Source organism: Mobula hypostoma, chromosome 8 (assembly GCF_963921235.1).
Source record: "Mobula hypostoma chromosome 8, sMobHyp1.1, whole genome shotgun sequence".
Taxonomy (NCBI): domain Eukaryota; kingdom Metazoa; phylum Chordata; class Chondrichthyes; order Myliobatiformes; family Myliobatidae; genus Mobula; species Mobula hypostoma.
The window spans coordinates 121,918,108-121,939,783 of NC_086104.1; the positions used below are offsets into that span (position 1 = coordinate 121,918,108).

General features: G+C 51.6%; 1 protein-coding gene across 1 annotated transcript in view; it reads left to right on the forward strand.

Moving 5' to 3' along the window:
* The first annotated feature begins 215 nt into the window (after nt 1–215).
* The window catches only part of LOC134351192 (von Willebrand factor A domain-containing protein 7-like), a 45,179-nt gene continuing 23,718 nt past the window's right edge, over nt 216–21,676 (forward strand). The window contains 7 exon segments of the mRNA XM_063057301.1: nt 216–236; nt 14,028–14,240; nt 14,698–14,973; nt 17,475–17,498; nt 17,501–17,573; nt 20,405–20,539; nt 21,173–21,353. Coding sequence (XP_062913371.1) covers nt 14,040–14,240; nt 14,698–14,973; nt 17,475–17,498; nt 17,501–17,573; nt 20,405–20,539; nt 21,173–21,353 — 890 coding nt within the window. The 5' untranslated portion in view covers nt 216–236; nt 14,028–14,039.

A 21,676-nucleotide genomic window follows, 5' to 3' on the forward strand; every position in this document is an offset into this window, starting at 1 on the left:
ACATGGGAGTATTTTCATTGCCATGGGTTAAACCCAGCCCAGGGATTGTTGCGTTAACAGCCCAACCCAGTCTGGAGAGGCAAGAGGGCGTGTAAATGATTCCAGGGTAGGTTGCAAGGAGGGATGTCACTGCACAGATGGGGCGTAGGCTGATGTTCCAGTATAAAGGCACGTGTTCTGGGTAAAACACAGTCACAAAATTGAACTGGAGGGAGCACTGTGCTGTGAGAGAGACGGTAAGGAGGGAGCGCCGCACTCTGGGAGGGGTAGTAAAGAGGGAGTGCTGTGGTCGGGGCAGTGAGGAGGGAGCACCCCACTGTGGAGGGGCGGTGTGGAGGGAGTGCTGCACTGCATGAGGGGCAGTGAGGTGGGACCACAGCGCCACAGGAGGAGCGGTGACGAGGGAGGGGAGGTGCGGAGGGAGCACAGTGCTGTGGAAGGGGTCGTGAGGAGGGAGTCTCACAATGTGGGAAGGGATGAAAGGAGGGAGCATCGCAATTTGGGAGAGTTGATGAGGAGAGCGCACTGCCGGAGGGGTGGAGGAGGGGCAACATTAGCCCAAGTCTCACTCTACTCGACATGAAAGACCTCAGGGCCTCGATTGCGCAGGGCGAAGAGTAGGATTTCTCCTCAAAGTATTTACCTCTCACTCAATCTGGAATTAAAGTCTGTGTCATATCGCTACGTGGCACCTTGCTTTAAGAGCATTGACACAGATGTTGCAAATAAACTCTACTCGGCTGGGGTGACAAGTTGGTGGGGGGACGGTTTGCGTGGTGATCTATTTCTGTAAATAATGGACGATCCTTCAATGGTTAATTCTGTAGTGATTATAGTAAAGATTCTTGGGACTTCAGCTACAGAGAGAATTTGAACAGTGCCTTTCTCTGGAAGTGTGTAAGTGTTAATGTCAAAGCAGGTTTCTAGTTGTGTATACCGTTGACCCAGGGAATTTAAGACAAGTCTCTGCAGGTTCAACAAACTGAGGAAATGCCGTGGAGTGTGGAAATTAAGGATTTCGGATCTGGGATCAGGAAGAGGAAACAACAGAAGGTGATCAGATCAGTGAATATGATTCTGGCACTGAAGAGGTTCACAGAGACAGGGAGGGGTGTAGGGGACTGAGGGGGTCACAGAGACAGTGAGGTGTGTAGGGGCCTGAGAGGGGTCACAGAGACAGGGAGGGGTGCAGAGGCCTGAGGGGGTCACAGAGACAGGGAGGGGTGTAGGGGCCTGAGGGGGTCACAGAGACAGGGAGGGGTGTAAGAGCCTGAGGGGGTCACAGAGACAGGGAGGGGTGTAGGGGCCTGAGGGGGTCACAGAGACAGGGAGGGGTGTAGGGGCCTGAGGGGGGTCACAGAGACAGGGAAGGGTGCAGGGGCCTGAGGGAGTCACAGAGACAGGGAGGGGGGTAAGGGCCTGAGGGGGTCACAGAGACAGGGAAAGGTGTAGGGGCCTGAGGTGGTCACAGAGACAGGGAGGGGTGTAGGGGCCTGAGGGGGGTCACAGAGACAGGGAAGGGTGTAGGGGCCTGAGGGGGGTCACAGAGACAGGGAGGGGTGCAGGGGCCTGAGGGGGGTCATGGAGACAGGGAGGGGTGTAGGGGCCTGAGGGGGGTCATGGAGACAGGGAGGGGTGTAGGGGCCTGAGGGGGTCACAGAGACAGGGAGGGGTGTAAGAGCCTGAAGGGGTCACAGAGACAGGGAGGGGTGTAGGGGCCTGAGGGGGTCACAGAGACAGGGAGGGGTGTAGGGGCCTGAGGGGGGTCACAGAGACAGGGAAGGGTGCAGGGGCCTGAGGGAGTCACAGAGACAGGGAGGGGGGTAAGGGCCTGAGGGGGTCACAGAGACAGGGAAAGGTGTAGGGGCCTGAGGTGGTCACAGAGACAGGGAGGGGTGTAGGGGCCTGAGGGGGGTCACAGAGACAGGGAAGGGTGTAGGGGCCTGAGGGGGTCACAGAGACAGGGAGGGGTGTAGGGGCCTGAGGGGGGTCACAGAGACAGGGAGGGGTGCAGGGGCCTGAGGGGGTCACAGAGACTGGGAGGGGTGTGGGGGCCTGAGGGGGTCACAGAGACAGGGAGGGGTGTAGGGGCCTGAGGGGGGTCATGGAGACAGGGAGGGGTGTAGGGGCCTGAGAGGGGGTCACAGAGACAGGGAGGGGTGTAGGGGCCTGAGGGGGTCACAGAGACAGGGAGGGGTGTAGGGGCCTGAGGGGGTCACAGAGACAGGGAGGGGTGTGGGGGCCTGAGGGGGTCGCAGAGACAGGGAGGGGTGTAGGGGCCTGAGGGGGGTCACAGAGACAGGGAGGGGTGTAGGGGCCTGAGGGGGGGGTCACAGAGACAGGGAAGGGTGTAGGTGCCTGAGGGGTCACAGAGACAGGGAGGGGTGTAGGGGCCTGAGGGGATCACAGAGACAGGGATGGGTGTAGGGGCCTGAGGGGATCACAGAGACAGGGAGGGGTGTAGGGGCCTGAGGGGGACACAGAGACAGGGAGGGGTGTAGGGGCATGAGGGGGGTCACAGAGACAGGGAGGGGTGTAGGGGCCTGAGGGGGGTCACAGAGACAGGGAGGGGTGTAGGGGCCTGAGGGGGCCACAGAGACAGGGAGGGGTGTAGGGGCCTGAGGGGGTCACAGAGACAGGGAGGGGTAAAGGGGCCTGAGGGGGTCACAGAGACAGGGAGGGGTGTAGGGGCCTGAGGGGGTCACAGAGACAGGGAGGGGTGTAGAGGCCTGAGGGGGTCATGAAGACAAGGAGGAGTGTAGGGGCCTGAGGGCGCCACAGAGACAGGGAGGGGTGTAGGAGCCTGATGGAGTCACAGAGACAGGGAGGGGTGCAGGGGCCTGAGGGGGTCACAGAGACAGGGAGGGGTGTAGGGGCCTGAGGGGGCCACAGAGACAGGGAGGGGTGCAGAGGCCTGAGGGGGTCACAGAGACAGGGAGGGGTGCAGAGGCCTGAGGGGGTCACAGAGACAGGGAGGGGTGCAGAGGCCTGAGGGGGGGTCACAGAGACAGGGAGGGGTGTAGGGGCCTGAGGGGATCACAGAGAGAGGGAGGGGTGTAGGGGCCTGAGGGGGTCACAGAGACAGGGAGGGGTGTAGAGGCCTGAGGGGGTCATGAAGACAGGGAGGGGTGTAGGTGCCTGAGGGGGTCACAGTGACAGGGAAGGGTGTAGGTGCCTGAGGGGGCCACAGAGACAGGGAGGGGTGCAGAGGCCTGAGGGGGTCACAGAGACAGGGAGGGGTGCAGAGGCCTGAGGGGGTCACAGAGACAGGGAGGGGTGTAGAGGCCTGAGGGGGTCAAGAAGACAGGGAGGGGTGTAGCGGCCTGAGGGGGCCACAGAGACAGGGAGGGGTGTAGGGGCCTGAGGGGGTCACAGAGACAGGGAGGGGTGTAGAGGCCTGAGGGGGTCATGAAGACAGGGAGGGGTGTAGGTGCCTGAGGGGGTCACAGTGACAGGGAAGGGTGTAGGTGCCTGAGGGGGTCACAGAGACAGGGAGGGGTGTAGGGGCCTGAGGGGGCCACAGAGACATGGAGGGGTGTAGGGGCCTGAGGGAGTCACAGAGGCAGGGAGGGGTGTAGGGGCCTGAGGGGGTCACAGAGACAGGGAGGGGTGTAGGGGCCTGAGGGGGTCATGAAGACAGGGAGGGGTGTAGGGGCCTGAGGGGGGGTCACAGAGACAGGGAGGGGTGTAGGGGCCTGAGGAGGTCACAGAGACAGGGAGGGGGGTAATGGCCTGATGGGGTCACAGAGACAGGGAATGGTGTAGGGGCCTGAGGGGGTTCACAGAGACAGGGAGGGGTGCAGAGGCCTGAGGGGGTCACAGAGACAGGGAAGGGTGTAGGGGCCTGAGGGGGTCACAGAGACAGGGAGGGGTGTAGGGGCCTGAGGGGATCACAGAGACAGGGAGGGGTGTAGGGGCCTGAGAGGGTCACAGAGACAGGGAGGGGTGTAGGGGCCTGAGGGGGTCACAGAGACAGGGAGGGATGTAGAGGCCTGAGGGGGTCATGAAGACAGGGAGGGGTGTAGGGGCCTGAGGGGGTCACAGAGACAGGGACGGTTGTAGGGGCCTGAGGGGGTCACAGAGACAGGGAGGGGTGTAGGGGCCTGAGGGGATCACAGAGACAGGGAAGGGTGTAGGGGCCTGAGGGGATCACAGAGACAGGGAAGGGTGTAGGGGCCTGAGGGGATCACAGAGACAGGGAAGGTTGTAGGGGCCTGAGGGGGTCACAGAGACAGGGAGGGGTGTAGGGGCCTGAGGGGATCACAGAGACAAGGAGGGGTGTAGGGGCCTGAGGGGGTCACAGAGACAGGGAGGGGTGTAGGGGCCTGAGAGGGTCACAGAGACAGGGAGGGGTGTAGGGGCCTGAGGGGATCACAGAGACAGGGAGGGTGTAAGGGCCCACGTACGTACAGGTGCAATGAAACCCTTGCAGCAGCATCACAGGCATAGTGTGTCAAAGACACAACAATCCACAAAAGAATATTTTCACAATTTTTTACGAGGCAGAACACAACGAGTGCAAAACAGTCCAGTGTAGTGCAACGTGGTCCTAGTGTTCTATACAGGGATCATGATTAGAATTGTGCCGGTTGGTTGAAGAACTGAGTGATTGAAGGGGAGGAAGTAGAAACGATAAAGAAACACAGTGGAATATGTGAAATTCTGAACAAAAGCAGGCAAAGGCGGACAAACAACTCATGCACAAATAAAAATAATACTGAGATTGTGAGTTATCGAGTCCTTGAAAGCGAGTCTGTGCGTTGTGGAACCAGTTCAGCGTGGAGGTGAGTGAAGTTATCCACACTGATTCAGGAGCCTGAGGGTTGAAGGGAAGTAGCTGTTCCTGATCCTGGTGGCGTGGGACCTCAGGCTCCTGCACCTCTTTCCTGATGGTAATAGTGAGAAGAGAGCCTGGCCTGAACGGTGGGGGTCTTTGACGAAGGTTGCTGCTTTCTTGAGACAGCAGATGATGTAAATGTGCTGAATGGTGGGAATGGCTTTGCCTGTGGAGGACTGGGCTGTCTTCTCCACTTTCTGCAGTTCTGATTCCTCTCCGAGGGCCAGACTCCCACCCACTCTTCCCAACTCTCTCTGCTCAAACCAGATATCCCCGAGACCACAGAGCAGGAGGAGGCTTTGCATTTGGAAGCTGGCCTCGGTGAGGGGCAGGTTCTGGAAGGTATGGCCTTACCCACGTCTTGTAGAAATGCAGCACAGCCAGCCTGTGGAGGCTTATTCACAGGGTAGAAGTGTCGCCATTGTTCAAAACTGGGTGAGGGCCGTGCCTGGAGTATCGTGCACCTGTTTGGTCACATTGGTGTAGGAAAGACGTCACTTCACTGAAAGTTGTGCAGGTGATCTGCAAGAATGTTGGGGGATTAAGTTAATAGGGTGAGGCCAGACAGCTCTCACTTGGAGTACTGTGTTCTGTTTTGGTCACTAGGAATGATGCTATTAAACTGGAAAGATTCGTGATGAATTTGCCAGACGCAAGGGATTGGTTGGACAGACTAGGCCTCAGATGGAGTATTGTGCTCAGCTTTGGTCGCCCTTTTACAGGAATCATGTCATTAAACAGGAAAGATTCACAAGGACTCGAGTTACTGAGTAAATAGGAGAGCTGGGATAGACTAGGATACTCTTCCTCGGAGTGTAAGAGACTGAGGGATGCAGGAACTAACGAGGGGCAGAGATGGGGTGAATGCACACAGACTTTTTCCCCAGGGTTAGGGTATCAAGAACAGCAAGCACTGGTCTCAAGAGAGAGGGGGAAGAATTAGAAGGGACCTAAGGGGGAATGTTTTCACACAGAGGGTGGTTCATAAATGGAAGAACGGACAGAGAGAAGTCATGGAGTCATACAGCACTACAGCCCTTCAGCCCATCCAGTCCTTGCAGACCTGGTCTTCTGCCTAGTTCCATCAACCTGCACCTGGACCATATCTCTCCAACCAGCATCCATCCATGTACTGATCCAAACTTCTCTTAAGTTTTACAATTGAACTCACATTTACCACTTCTGCTGGCAGCTTATTCCATATTCGCACTACCCTCTGAGTGAAGAAGACCCCTCTCAAGTATTTCACCTTTCACCCATAACCCATGACCTCTGGTTACCAGGGCTGGAGAGTTTGGGCTGGACAGATTGGGACTGCTTTCCCTGAGTGAAGGAGGCTGAGGAGTGACCTTATAGACGTTTATAAAACCATGAGGATCGTAGATAAGGAGGGTGATCACAGTCTTTGTCCCCAGGGTTGGGGGAATATATAACTAGAGTACATGGGTTAAAGTTGAGAGGAGGGAAGATTCTAGGTGAAAAGGCTGCAGATACAGAGAAGGCGGGTAAATTAACAATGTCTAAGGGACTACATAGATAGGAGCTACTTGGTCAGCATGGATGGGTCGGGCAGAAGGGCCTGTTTCCGTGCTCTGTGACACAGTTTCAGGAGAAGGGATCGAACTGTGTCATGGAGGAATCTTGTAACACAGGGCAACGTTCGAGATGCTCTGGTAAAACGAAATGTGCACTGAGGTCCATTAGAGATTTACAGCAATGATTCCTGGAATGAGTGTGCATCATAGCCTGGTATGGAAACACCAAAGTCCAGGATGGAAAAGACTACAGAGAGTGGGCCTAGCCTGCCCAATCTCTCCCTATAACTCAGACTCTCAAGACATGGCAACATCCTCATAAATCTTTCCAGTTTAACAACATTGTTCCACTATCAGGGCAACTAAATCAGAACTCAATACTCCTACTGAAGACTAACCTGCCCCACCAGTCCTACAAGTCCTGGCAACGTTCTTAAATCTTTAAGCCGATAATTGTGAATTTAATACCCAAGAATGTACATTATATTGAAAGGACATGCAGGTAGGTAGAGGTGCTCTGTTGATTAAAAAAATAGAAATCCTTAGAAAGAGGTAACATAGGATTGGAAGATGGAGAAGCCTTGTGGGTAGAGGGAATAAACTACAAGGGTGAAAAGACCCTGGTGGGCCTCGGAACAGTAGCCAGGTTGTGATACAAGTTACAAGAGGAGTTAGAAAAGGCACGTAAAAAGGGAAATGTTACAATAGTCATTGGGGATTTCAATATGCAGAGAAATTGGGAAAGTCAGGTTGGTTTTGGATCCCAAGAGATTTATAGGATGCCTACGAGAGTACTTTTTAGTGCAGCTCGTGGTTGAGCTCACTAGGGAAAAGGCAATTCAGCACTGTAAGGAACCAGATTTGATTAGCAGTTTAAGGTAAAGCAGGAGTTTCCAGTCTTTTTTTATGCCACGGACCAAAACCATTAAGATGGTCCATAGAGAAGTAGTATTCTACCTGGAGGTTACCTTATACTTTATTGTCGCCAAACAATTGATACTAGAACGTACAAGCATCACAGCAATATTTGATTCTGCGCCTCCCACTCCCTGGATTACAAATATTAAATATTAAAAATATTTAAAATTAGTAAATATTAAAGATTTAAATTATAAATCATAAATAGAAAATAGAAAAATGGAAAGTAAGGTAGTGCGAAAAAACCGAGAGACAGGTCCGGATATTTGGAGGGTACAGCCCAGATCCGGGTCAGGATCCGTTCAGTAGTCTTATCACAATTGGAAAGAAGCTGTTCCCAAATCTGGCCGTATGAGTCTTCAAGCTCCTGAGCCTTCTCCCGGAGGGAAGAGAGACAAAAAGTGTGTTGGCTGGGTGGGTTGTGTCCTTGATTATCCTGGCAGCACTGCTCTGACAGCATGCGGTGTAAAGTGAGTCCAAGCACGGAAGATTGGTTTGTGTGGTGTGCTGAGCTATGTTCACAATCTTCTGCAGTTTCTTTTGGTCTTGGACAGGACAGCTTCCATACCAGGTTGTGATGCACTCTAGAAGAATGCTTTCTATGGTGCATCTATAAAAATTAGTGAGGGTTTTAGGGGACAGGCCAAATTTCTTTAGTTTTCTCAGGAAGTAAAGGCGTTGATGGGCCTTCTTGGCAGTGAACTCTGCTTGGTTGGACCAAGCCAGGTCATTCGTGATATTGACCCCAAGGAACTTAAAACTTTTGACCTGTTCCACTTGTGCACCATCGATGTAAATTGGGTTGTGCGGTCCGCTACTCCTTCTGAAGTCAACAACCAATTCCTTCATCTTGCTGACATTGAGGGATAGGTTATTGTCTTCACACCATGCCACTAGGTTCTTAATTTCCTCTCTGTACTCAAACTCATCATTACCCAAGATATGGCCTACAATTGTTGTGTCATCAGCAAACTTATACATTGAGTTTGATGGAAACTTGGCTACACAATCATGGGTGTACAGTGAGTACAGCAGGGGGCTGAGTACACAGCCTTGTGGGGCACCGGTGCTCAGAGTGATTGTAGAGGAGAGCTCATCCCCTATTTTTACAGCCTGGGTCCTGTCCGCGAGGAAGTTGAAGATCCAGCTGCAGATCTGAGTGCTAAGGCAACTGTGGATGATGAGAAGTCAAAGACAGCATAAAAGCAAAAAGGAGGGCTCAAAGTTCAAAGTACATTTATTATCAGAGTATGTATACCATATACAGCCCTGAGATTCTTCTTGCAGGCAGCCACAAAACAAAGAATGACAATAGAACCCGTTTAAAAAACCCACACAACAAAGATCGTTAAACACCGACGTGTGAAAAAAAGACCAAATAATACCAATAATAAAAAAGTAAATAAGTAACACACAGGGCATTAACCGCAGAGCTCCTGAAAGTGAGTCCACAGCCAGAGAGTCAGCTCAGCTCTGTGCCGATGGTTACAGCCACAGCTACAGTCAGTTCAGCCCTATGCCAGTGGTTACAGACCACGGTTACTGAGTCAGTTGAGCACTGTGCCAATGGTTACAGGCACAGTTACAGTCAGTTCAGCACTGAGCCGATGGTTACAGCCACAGCCACGAAGTCAGTTCAGTGCTGAAGCAACTTGATCAAATTGCATAAATAGTGAAAACAAAGTAAACAAAAAGACTTTGAAGACGAACTGCAGAGTCCCTGAACGCGAGCCTGCGTGGAGCACTGAGGTGAGTGAACCTTGCCCAGGAGCTCGGTAGCTGCAGGGAAACACCTGCTCCCAAAACCCAAGACTCCTGCACGTCCCAGCAGACAGCAGCAGCGAGAAGACAGAGAGACCGGTCAAACGTAGGCAGGCAGCGCTGAACACCTGTTCATTTTCTGCTCTCAACCCCGACAGTTTAATTGAAGTGTCATAATTGAACCGATGACGAGTTCGTGCTCCACTATCAGGAAATAGAGTCCCTCCCGCACTTTGTGTGTTGCTCTGGATTTCCAGCATCTGCAGAATCTCGTTTGTTTGTATTAGAGGACGTCTGGACTTGTCAGCACCGAGGGAGCCAAGGGTCATCCTGGGAAGCATTTCAGCCCAAAATACTCTGTCTAAATCGTTATTGATGAGCAGTTCTGCTCACTCAATTACTGGAAGGGTGTGGAGACTTTGGAGAGGGTGTGGAAAAGGTTCACCAGGATTAGAGAGTTTAAGCTGTAAGGCAAGGTTGGACAAACTTGGGCTGTTTTCTCTGGGCTCTGAGGATAGACTTGGAGGTTTATATTAGATAGACTATGGCGTTCCAAATCTAGAGAACAGGTCCATGGAGGGGCGGGGTTGGAGGGAAATGGACTTAATGTAGGAAATTGGGACTAGTTGGGTGGGCATGGACAGGTTTGGCTGAGGGGTCTGTACCTGTGCTTCATTGCCCTATGACACAGCAGAGGTTCACTTTCTAATTCGGGACATCTCAGGAACTCAGACTCCCTCCTCACCCTCTTCCCACAGTGCTTCCTCCTTCCTCCTCGCCACCCCTCCCGCAGTTATAAAACTCTGGTTAAGCCACATCTGGAGAATTGCATTCAGTTGTGGTCACCCCGTTACTGAAAGGAAAATGAAGCACTTCACACTTATCTGGGTTCAACTCCTTCTGTCATTTGTACCAAGATACAGTGAAAAGTTTATTTTGCATGTAGGACAAGGTAAAACAATAACAGAATGCAGAATAATGTCAACACAACACTCACAACACGCTGGAGGAACTCAGCAGGTCGGGCAGCATCTGTGGAAAAGATCGGTCGACGTTTCGGGCCGGAACCCATCGTCAGGACTGTAGGGGGACAGGGCAGAGGCCCTATAAAGAAGGTGAGGGGAGGGTGGGAAGGAGAAGGCTGGTAGGTGCCAAGTGAAAAACCAGTAAGGGGAAAGATAAAGGGGTGGGGGAGGGGAAGCAGGAAAGTGATAGGCAGGAAAGGTGAAGAAGAAATAGAGTCTCCAGCCCCTTGGCGTGAACATTGAATTCTGCAATTTCTGGTAATTCCCTCCCTCTCCCTTCCCCCATCCCAGTTTCACTCTACCCCCTCCCCCAGCTGCCTCTCATGGTTCCACCTCCTACTACCCATTGTGCTTTCCCCTATTCCTTCTTCACCATTCCTGCCTATCCCCTCCCCCACCCCTTTATCTTTCCCCTTACTGGTTTTTCACCTGGAACCTACCAGCCTTCTCCTTCCCACCCTCCCCCCACCTTCTTTATAGGGCCTCTGCCCCTTCCCTCTTCAGTCTTGACAAAGGGTTCCAGCCTGAAACGTTGACTGATCGTTTCCACAGATGCTGCCCGACCTGCTGAGTTCCTCCAGTGTGTTGTGAGTGTTGCTTTGATCTCAGCATCTGCAGAGAATTTTGTGTTGCAGAATAATGTCGCGGGGTGGGGGGGGGGGCATTGGGAGTGGACCCAAATGCATGACACAGACATTGAAGTACTAGGAAACAGACTACGACAGTAAGAATGCTGGGAAGTCGGGAAGCAAGGATTGATCAGAGGGAAATCGGGAGAGAGCAAAGCATAGCAGGAAGAAATGCAGCTGGACACAGACACAGGCCCTGGACGAGACTAGGACTCAGGGCCTGGGCTAGGACTTGGACTAGGAACGCAGGACCTGGACGAGGAACTTGGATCTAGAAGCCTGGACTAGGAACTCGGAACTCCGAAACCAGAGTCTGCACAAGGACCTGGAACCTGGGTCTTTGTGGGATTCGGAACCTGGGTCTTGACTCGGAACCAGAACCCAAGTCTAGGCTAGGACTTGGGACAAGGATCTTGGCAAGGACGGGATGTGTCTACAGGACAGGACAAGGAATCTTCAGCACAGGAATGGGCAAGGAACTCCTGGGCTGGGCGAGGTACCAGAACTGGATGAGGACACGAAGCTCAGACTTGGACTGGGCTGGAACACGGCACCTGGACTTTGAGCACAGAGCCTCAGACTTGAGCACAGGAACACAGAGTCAAGACGTCTCCTTGGGAACAGGACGGAGAGTCAGGACCCCTCCTTGGGTACATTACAAAGGGCCGGGACTCTTCTTTGACACGGACACTAAACACGGGGACACAAAAAGACAGTTCCAATCTCAACGATAGATAGTTCCCTATCTTGGCGTGGTAAGGCTCCGGTCTCACTCCGGCGGTTGAACTTGACGATGATACAGGCGAGGACGCAGGTGAGGTTGCAGGCAAGGTAGCAGGCGAAGGTAACAGACAAAGGTTAGTGCCGAAGTAACTGCCAGGGATTCGGAAGGGAGGAGAGAGGGGGCGAGAGAGAGAGAACAGTCCAGCAACGAATCCCTGGTTTGCAGAGGTATTTATGTGCCAGGCCGAAATGAGAATCAGGTGCCACAATTACGGAGCCCAGCCGAACGGGGAAAAGAGGAAAACCCGAATACAGTTCAACGGACCGGACCGTGAACTGGAACGCAGACTTCACGGACCGGACCATGACAAATAAAGCATATCGGCTGCAGAAAAAGTGCAGTGCAGGCAAACGGAACAGTTTTTTCATTCATTCATTATGTGCTGTGTCATATGATGTAGGCAATCATGGTCTTTCCATGACTGTGGTAGAAATGGTTAAAACTGGTGTATGATGGGATACTTGACCATTCTGGAACAGCTGGGTTTAAGACTGCTGACGTGTGTTGAGAATAACCTTGGATGATAAGTTCAGTAGCAGGAACTCCAATAAATAATATACTAGGCCCCTGGAACCAGGAGGGAGGATGTGTCTGGGGGTAAACTATGAGTCCCGATAACGGGAAGTAGGAAGAACTGTTAGACTCGTGCACAGAGATATTTGACACGTCTTTGATTGATCATGTACTGACCGTGGGATGCCAAACAAGGTTATGTGAAGTTGTTTGTCTTGCTGTATAAATATGAGCAGTTTTGGTGGTGGTGGAGACTGCTGCAGACTCTCCATGATATCATGTTAAAAATGAAACAAAGTCACTCTGGGTGTTCTTAGTTAGTGTTTCCATGACAATGACTATGGTTGTTCTTGGCAAACTTTTCTACAGGAAGTGGTTTGTCATCACCTTCTTCTGGGCACTGTCTTTACAAGACTGGAGAGCTCAGCCATTATCAATACACTTCCGAGGATGTGCCCAGCAACAGTGGTCATAGAACCAGAATTGTGATATGCCCCAGCTGCTCTTACGGCCATCCACCGTCTCCTCCCATGGTTTCAAGTGACCCTGATCAGGGAAACCTGAGTTTGAAGGGGAGATTGGACAAGTGTGTTGGTTTGGAATTTTCTGAACGGGCAATAAACCCATGTACATAACCTTACTATCATTTTCCTCTCAGGGTAGCATATGGTGACATTAATGTTCTTTGATAATAAATTTCCTTTGAACTTTGAATGTCAACTACTCGAGGACAGATTGAGCTGAGAGGAACGAAAGTTTAAATGAGATATACAGGGCATTATTTTATACACAAAGAGTGCTGGGTGCCTGCAATATGCTGCCAAAGATGGTGATGGAGTCAGACGCAATAGACGTGATTAAGAGGTTCTGAAATAGGCACTTGAGTTTGCAGATATTGTCCATGTGCAGGTAGAAGGGATTTAGTTTAATTCAGCATGGTGTACAGCACAGACATTATGGCTGAATGTCATTTTCCTATGATGTTTTAAATAGGATTATCTGTTTTAAAGTGAGCAGGAAACTGTATAGCGGAACAAGTGCTACACATGCCCTTACACTTCCTCCCTTACCACCATTCAGGGCCCCAGACAGTCCTTCCAGGTGAGGCGACACTTCACCTGTGAGTTGGCTGGGGTGATATACTGCGTCCGGTGCTCCCGATGTGGCCTTTTATATATTGGCGAGACCCGACGCAGACTGGGAGACCGCTTTGCTGAACATCTACGCTCTGTCCGCCAGAGAAAGCAGGATCTCCCAGTGGCCACACATTTTAATTCCACATCCCATTCCCATTCTGATATGTCTATCCACGGCCTCCTCTACTGTAAAGATGAAGCCACACTCAGGTTGGAGGAACAACACCTTATATTCTGTCTGGGTAGCCTCCAACCTGATGGCATGAACATTGACTTCTCAAACTTCTGCTAATGCCCCACCTCCCCCTCGTACCCCATCTGTTATTTATTTATATACTCACATTCTTTTTCTCTCTCTCCTTTTTCTCCCTCTGTCCCTCTCACTATACCCCTTGCCCATCCTCTGGGTTTTTCTCCCACTCCCCCTTTCCTTTCTCCCTAGGCCTCCTGTCCCATGATCCTCTCATATCCCTTTTGCCAATCACCTGTCCAGCTCTTGGTTCCATCCCTCCCCCTCCTGTCTTCTCCTATCATTTTTGATCTCCCCTCCCCCTCCCACTTTCAGATCTCTTACTAGCTCTTCTTTCAGTTAGTCCTGACGAAGGGTCTCGGCCCAAAACGTCGACTGAACCTCTTCCTAGAGATGCTGCCTGGCCTGCTGCGTTCACCAGCAACTTTTATGCGTGTTGCTTGAATTTCCAGCATCTGCAGGATTCCTTGTGTTTGTTGTCATTTTCCTATGATGTTTTAAATAGGATTATCTGTTTTAAAGTGAGCAGGAAACTGGGTGGAAGATGGAGATTGTAAGTCAAGAGTTGTGATGAAGAAGTGAGGTAGCACCGATGGGCTGAGTAGCCTTGTCAACATTCCCATTTTTTCTGTGTCACAGGGAGAGCTCAAGATGGTGAGATTCCTTCCGCAGGTCTTCCTGCTTCTAGTGGCTGCTGGGCTCATCCGCTGTTTCATGCCAATCTTCGGAAGAGGTAGCCGAACGCATTACAATATTACCAAGACGGCAGCTCTCCAAGCCATCCTCACGGTCTTCCAGCAAGTTCCCAGTCCGCAAGGCAACATTGTGCCCAAGGATACCTTCCAGGCTGCCGTAAGTGAGGGTGCATTAATATATGGTCAGCTTTTTGCTTGGAAGGTGGGTGGGGAGACAAGTGTAGGAGTGAGAGTGGAATTACACAAAAGGATTCTGTATTTGCAGTCTGTTTCCCAGAATACATGAGATGGGGACATTATTGGGAATGTCATCAATGATGGTTCCATCCAAAGTGGGGTAATGAGAATATTAAATCAGATGTGGTCTGACCCAGGGATTCGGAGACTGGAACTGTGCATGGTGCTCCCAGTGTGGGTCTGACCCAGAGATACGGAGACTGGAACTATGCACGGAGCTCCCGGTGTGGGGCTGACCCAGGGATACAGAGACTGGAACTGTGCATGGTGCTCCTGGTGTGAGTCAGACCCAGTGATATGGGGACTGGAACTGTGCACTGTGCTCGCAATGGTCTGGCGCAAGGGAAGAACATTAATACAAGTCTTTTCCTTCACAGGGCCGTGACCTGACAGCAGAGAAACTCTTTGCCATATACTATGGAGAGCCGGTATCTGTCCAACAGTTCAGCCAGTGCATGAAGGTGATGGGGGCGGCCAACACCTTGGTGGACGTGCTGTATATACTGTCCAGCAAGAGGCATTTTGATTCAGAGACAATCCTGGAGGGCAAGGAACTACTACTGGTGGGCAAGGCCAGTGTGGTGAAGGGTATACTGGAGGACAAACGGTTCTCTGCACTTCGGTCCATGGGCACCACTCTCCACACGCTACAAGTAGGTCAGCCCTCAGAGCGGTGAGGAGGGAGCACCGTGGGAGGGGTGGTGCAGAGGGAATTCCATGGGAGGGGGTAAGGTGGGGGCACTGTGGGAGGGGCAGTGCGGAGGGTGCACTGTGGGATAGAAACACAGAAAACCTACATCACAATACAGGCCCTTCGGCCCACAAAGCTGTGCCAAACATGTCCCTACCTTAGAACTACCTAGGCTTTTCCCATAGCTCTCTATTTCTCTAAGCTCCATGTAGCGATCCAGGAGTCTCTTAAAAGATCCTATCGTTTCCACCTCCATCACCACCGCCAGCAGCCCATTCCATGTACTCACCACTCTCTGCATTAAAAACTTACCCCCGACATCTCTTCTGTACCTAATTCCAAGCACCTTAAACCTGTACCCCCTTATGGCAGCCATTTCAGCCCTGGGGAAAAGCCTCTGACTATCCACATGATCAATGCCTCTCATTATCTTGTACACCTCGATCAGGTCACCTCTCATCCTCCTTTGCTCCAAGGAGAAAAGGCTGAGTTCACTCAACCTATTCTCATAAGGCACGCTCCCCAATCCAGGCAACATCCTGCTCAGTGAGAGGGAAATGCTATGGGGAGGGAGAAAGGTGGGAACGTTGTGAGATGGCTGGTGAGGAAGGAGCACCGTGGGAGGGGCGGTGAGGAGTGAATCCTTGGGAGGGGCTGAGAAGGGAGCGCAGTGGTAACGTGGGAGCGCTGAGGGAGGGGTGGTGAGGAGGAAGCAGCGTGGGAGGGGTGGTGTGGATGGTGTGCTGTGGGAGGTGCAGTGAGTGGGGAATGCCTGACATGGGCAGTGACGAGGGAGTGTAGTGGAAGGGTTGTCAATGACAGAGTACTGCCGCAGGGATAGAGAGGAGGGAGAATATCATGCGGAGGAGGTTGGCAAGGTTGTCATCACAATATTGTGTTGTGATATTTAAATGGTATTCAAACTGCCCATGTTGACAGGGATAAAATAATCGAATTTTAACTTAATTTGATAAATTTTAATTTAATTCAACATGGACCCCTCCCTGATGGGTCACTGACCTGGTTCCCACCAGCACTGTTTCACCTCTGTCCTTAGGATAATAAGAGTCACAGTGCGATACAGAATAGATACAGGCCCTTCAGCCCAACCAGAACATGCTGACCCAGCTAGTCCTAGTTCCCAGCATTCGGTCCATATCCCTCCAGACCCATAACAGTCTTGGGCACATATCTATAGATAGGGTGCCTAACATCTTTCCAAAGTACTGTATTTGTCAACGTGGAAAGGAATGTGAGTTTGTAAACCTGGCGGGAGCAAAGGATATTGGGAATGGCCGGGGTGGAGTGCAGCAGGAGGGAGTGTAGGACATGTGGCAGAGGAGGAGTGCCAAGGGCAGGGTGTGTGTGGGTGCAGACACACCCAGCCCTGAGACATCAGGCAAGGTGATTTGATTCTATACAATTGGTTTATTGATCTCTCTGGTGCTTCCTGCTCCTTCCACTCTCTCTTCACCTCCATGATTCCCCTCTCCCTGCCCCCTTCCCACTCTCAGTCCACAACAGAGACCCATATCAGATTCAGCTTTATCATCACACACATATGTCATGAAATATATTTTTTCATGGTAGCAGTACAGTGCAATACATAAACTTATTGCAGGGCTGTGCAAAAGTCTTCAACGCCCTGGCTATATATATGTGCCTAAGACTGTTGCGCAGTACTGGACCTACCTGTCCTAGTGCTTCTTCAATGATACTGTTCTACCTGGCTCAACCACTTCCTCTGGCAGCTCGTTCCAAATACTTGGATGAAAAATTTGCCCTTCGGTCCCTTTTCAACCTTTCCCCTCTCACATTCCACGCAGTTTTAGACTGCACTATCCTGGGGAAAAGACTGGAACCGCCCACCTTATCCCTGGCTCTCCTAATCATAAACATTTCTTAGGGTTACCCTCATTCTCCAATGTCTCCACCTTCACCCATAACCCCTGATCTCCTGTTCTAGACCAACACACACAAAATGCTGGAGGAACTCAGCAGGCCAGGCAGCATCTATGGAAAGGAGTAAACAGTTGATGTTTTGGGCCGAGACCCATCATCAGGACTTGGCCCGAAACATTGACTGCTTCCTCCTTTCCATAGATGCTGCGTGACCTGCTGGTTTCCTCCAGCATTTTGTGTGTGTTGCTCTGCATTTCCAGCACCTGCACAATCTGTCATCTTTACCTTTAGTTCTTGTCTCACCCAACCTCAGTGCAAAAAGCCTGCTTGCATTTACCCTACCTAAAACCCTTGTAATTTTGTATATCTCTATCAAATCTCCTTTCAATATCCTGTGCAGCAGGAGGTGAAGTCCTAATCTATTCAACCTCCTCCTGGAACTCAGGCTTTCGAGTCCCGGCAACGTCCTTGTAACTCGTGCTCTTTCTAGTTTAACCACGTCCTTCTTACGACGCGGCGAACAAAACTGACCACCTCACTCCAAGTGCCATTTTCCTTCAGGATTTCTACAGCCACAGCAACTGGGTGGAGTGGAGTTGGGCTTTAAAAGTCCGAACAGGAACCTCATCGATCCCAGTGGGACGGTCGAGAATCTAGCAGGTGAGGGGGCCGCGGCCTTTCGGACTAACGCTTGCAGACGACGCTAATTGGTTTCTCACAACCAGCAAAGCAGTTTCGGAAATCGCAGTTTTGAGTTCAATTCCAGGACCGGCTGTACGTTCTCCCCGTGACCATGTGGGATTTCTCCGGGTACTCCGGGTTCTCCCCACAGTCCAATGACATACGGCTTAGTAGGTTAACTGGTCATTGTAAATTGTCCTGTGATTCGGCTCGGGTTCCATCGGCGAGTAACCAGTTAGTGTGTCTCGGTGGGCTGTTCCGTGCTGTATCTCTAAATGAAGTAAATAATAAAGTTAGAATGAGCAAGAACAAATCTGTGAATGAATCAGGTTTATCGTCACTGATATATGTCGTGAAATGTGTTGTTTTGCAGGAGCAGTACGGTGCAATAAATGAAGAATTATGATAGATTACAATAAGAAATGCATAAATAAATAAATAGGATAATAAAGGGAGCAAAATAGAAACAGTTCTTTATGGGTTCATGAAACGTTCGGAAATCTGACAGCAGGGGTGAAGAAGCTGTTCAGGGCCCCACCACTAAGCACATCTTTCCCTCTCCACCCCTTTCCGCTTTCCACAGGGATCGGTCCCTCCGCGACTCCCTGATTCACACGTCCCTCCCCACGGATCTCCCGCCCGGCACTTATCCCTGTAAGCGTAAATGCTACACCTGTCCCTACACCTCCTCTCTTGCCGCCATTCAGGGCCCCAAGCAGTCCTTCCAGGTGAGGCAACACTTCACTTGTGAGTCTGTTGGGGTCATCTATTGCATCCGGTGCTCCCGGTGCGGCCTCCTCTACATCGGTGAAACCCGACGCAGATTGGGGGACCGCTTCGTCGAGCACCTCCGCTCCGTCCGCCACAATAGACGGGATCTCCCGGTTGCCACCCACTTCAACTCTGCCTCCCATTCCCATTCGGATATGTTCATACATGGCCTCCTCTACTGCCATGATGCGGCTAAACTCAGGTTGGAGGAGCAACACCTCATATACCGTCTAGGTAGTCTCCAGCCCCTTGGTATGAACATAGAATTCTCCAACTTCCGGTAATTCCCTCCCCCTCCCTTCCCCTATCCCTATTTCACTCTGCCCCCTCCCCAGCTGCCTATCACCTCCCTCATGGTTCCGCCTCCTTCTACTACCCATTGTGTTTTCCCCTATTCCTTCTTCACCTTTCCTGCCTATCACCTCCCTGCCTTCCCTCCCGCACCCCTTTATCTGTCCCCTTACTGGTTTTTCACCCAGAACCTTCCAGCCTTCTCCTTCCCATCCTCCCCCCACCTTCTTTATAGGGCCTCTGCCCTTTCCCCCTACAGTCCTGACAAAAGGTTCCGGCCCGAAACGTTGACTGATCTTTTCCACGGATGCTGCCCGACCTGCTGGGTTCCTCCAGCGTGTTGTGAGTGTTGCTGTGACCCCAGCATCTGCAGATTATTTTGTGTTTACCTTCTTGAGGCATTGGCTTTTGGAGTTGTTTTTCCCCACTGGTGAGGAGGATTGTTCCCGTGATGAAGATCGCTGAGACTGTAACCCTCCGCAGTTTTCTCCGATCCTCTGCGCTGACCATGTTCAGTTTGCCACCTTAGTATAGGAAGCACAGGGAAGCCTTAGACAGGATGCAGAGGAGGTTTACAAGGACAATACTCGGATCAGAGAGCGTGTCTTATGTGAAAGAGTTGAGCGAACTCGGGCTTTTCTCTCTGGAGTGAAGAAGGATGAGAGGTTAAAAACACAAACAAGAGGAAATCTGCAGATGCTGGAAATTCAAGAAACACACACAAAAAATGCTGGTGAACGCAGCAGGCCAGGCAGCATCTATAGGAAGAGGTACAGTCGACGTTTCCTAATGAAGGGTCTCGACCCGAAACGTCGACTGTACCTCTTCCTATAGATGCTGCCTGGCCTGCTGCGTTCACCAGCAACTTTTAAGGATGAGACGTGACTTGATAGAGGTGTACAAGATGATAAGAGGCAGAGATAGAGTGGATAGTCAGAGACCTTTTCTCCAGGGTGGAAATGGCCAATACGAGGGGGCATACATCTAAGGTGACTGGAGGAATGTACGGGGGGGGGGAGGGGGGTAGGAATGAATGTATCAGAGGTATTGTTTTTACACAGTGAGTGGTAGGTGTGTGGAATGAGCTGCCAGGGAGGGTGGCAGAGGCCGGTATATAATTTTACAATTTTATTTAGATATATAGCATGGATCAGACCATCCCAATCAATGAACTGCACCAACACAGCAAACCAACACATTTGAAGTATTGTGTTCAGTTCTGGTCTCATTATAGGGAAGATGTGGAAGCTTTAGAGGGGGTGCAGAGGAGATTTGCCTGAATAAGAGAATATGGAATGGTTGAGCGAGCTAGACATTCTTTTTTGGAGCAAAGGAGGACGATAGGTGACACTGGAGGACATCCCTTCCAAATGAGTCGATGAAAGTATAGGAGGGATGTCAGAAGTACACAGAGAGTGGTGGGTGCTCAGAATGCACTGCCAGGGTGGTGATAGAGGAAGAAACATTAGGGGTGTTAAGAAACATGTGGATAAAAGAAAAATGGAGGGTTATGTGGGATGGAAGGGTTAGATTGAACAAAGTAGGTTAAAGGGTCAGCACAAGTTTGTGGGCCAAATGGCCTGTACTGTAGTGTTCTTTGTTCTGTAGGACACTGGTGAGGCCACACTTGGAACATTGTAGTCACTTAGGGTCTGAGCATGGGGATGAGGGGTACTTGAGGAGGATGGTGAGAAGGGGGGATATGCACAGCATGGCACATTGACCCAGTGTTCCTGTTCCTGCTGCAGGGAGAGGTGACAAGACCTGCCAGGAATGCTCCAGCCCAGGAAGCTGCCGGGAAAATATCCTGCCCAACATCATCAGTCACAAACTCATCACCACCGGCTACTTCAGTGTCAACCCCTTCAGCGTCAAGCCCAAAGGTAACAGGGGAGGCACACAACAAAATCCCAGAGGTGCAACAATGTGGCAGGGGACAGCCGGTCATAGAAACGGGGAGAGGAGTAGGGCCTGGACAGGGTTATAGAGACGAGGAGGGGTGTAGGGGCTTGGGGGCATCAAGAAGATGCAGAGGGGTGTAGGGGTCAGGGATGTCACAGAGAAAGAGAGGGGTGTATGAGCTTGGGGGGGTCACAGAGTCGGAGAGGGGTGTATGAGCTGGGGGTGGTCACAGAGACAGAGAGGGGTGTAGAAGCTGGGGGGGGTCACAGAGGCAGGGAGGGGTGTTGGAACCAGAGGGGTTACAGAGATAGAGAGAGGTGTAGGAGCTGGTGGGGGTTACAGAGACGAGGAGGGGTATAGGAGTCAGGGGGGCTTCACAGTGATGGAGAGGGGTATAGGATCTGGTGGGGGTTACAGAGACGAGGAGGGGTATAGGAGTCGGGGGGGGGGCTTCACAGTGATGGAGAGGGGTGTAGTAGCCAGTGGAAGTCACAGAGATGGAAAGTGGTGTTGCAGCCAGAGGGGGTCACAGAGACAGGGAGAGCTGTGGGCGCAGAGAGATATCTCTCAGCAGCCAATAATGTGGTGAATCCCCAGGATTTTCCTCTTTCCAGGCAAGTGCAGTCACGGTGGGAAATCGGATCTGACTGCGCGTGGGACTGGTGGGATTAACAAGGATACACTCTCGTCTCCTCACGGACACAAACACCTTCGGGCAGCGGAAATTGCTACACAGGCGTCCCTTGAACTCTTCCTGGATATTTGAGATGCAGTCGGTGACCGGAAATTCCTGCAGTACGGATCCGTCTCCTGGGAATATCAGAGCGATCTCAATGTAGAGGCCAGAGTGGTCACAGAGATCGGAAGGGGTGTAGGGGCTGGTGGGGGTCATAGAGACAGGTTGGGGTACAGGGGCCAGAGGGAGTCCCAGGGAGGGCTGTAGGGATCAGAAAGATTGGGAGGGTGTAAGACTGAAGGGGCTACAGAGATATCAGGAGTAGTGTAGGGGCTGGGGGGGTCACTGGGAGGGGTGAAGGGGCGGGGGACTCAGAGAGATGGTGAGGGTAGCGGGAGGGTTGGGGGGGTCGCAGAGACAGGAAAGAGTACAGGGGACAGAG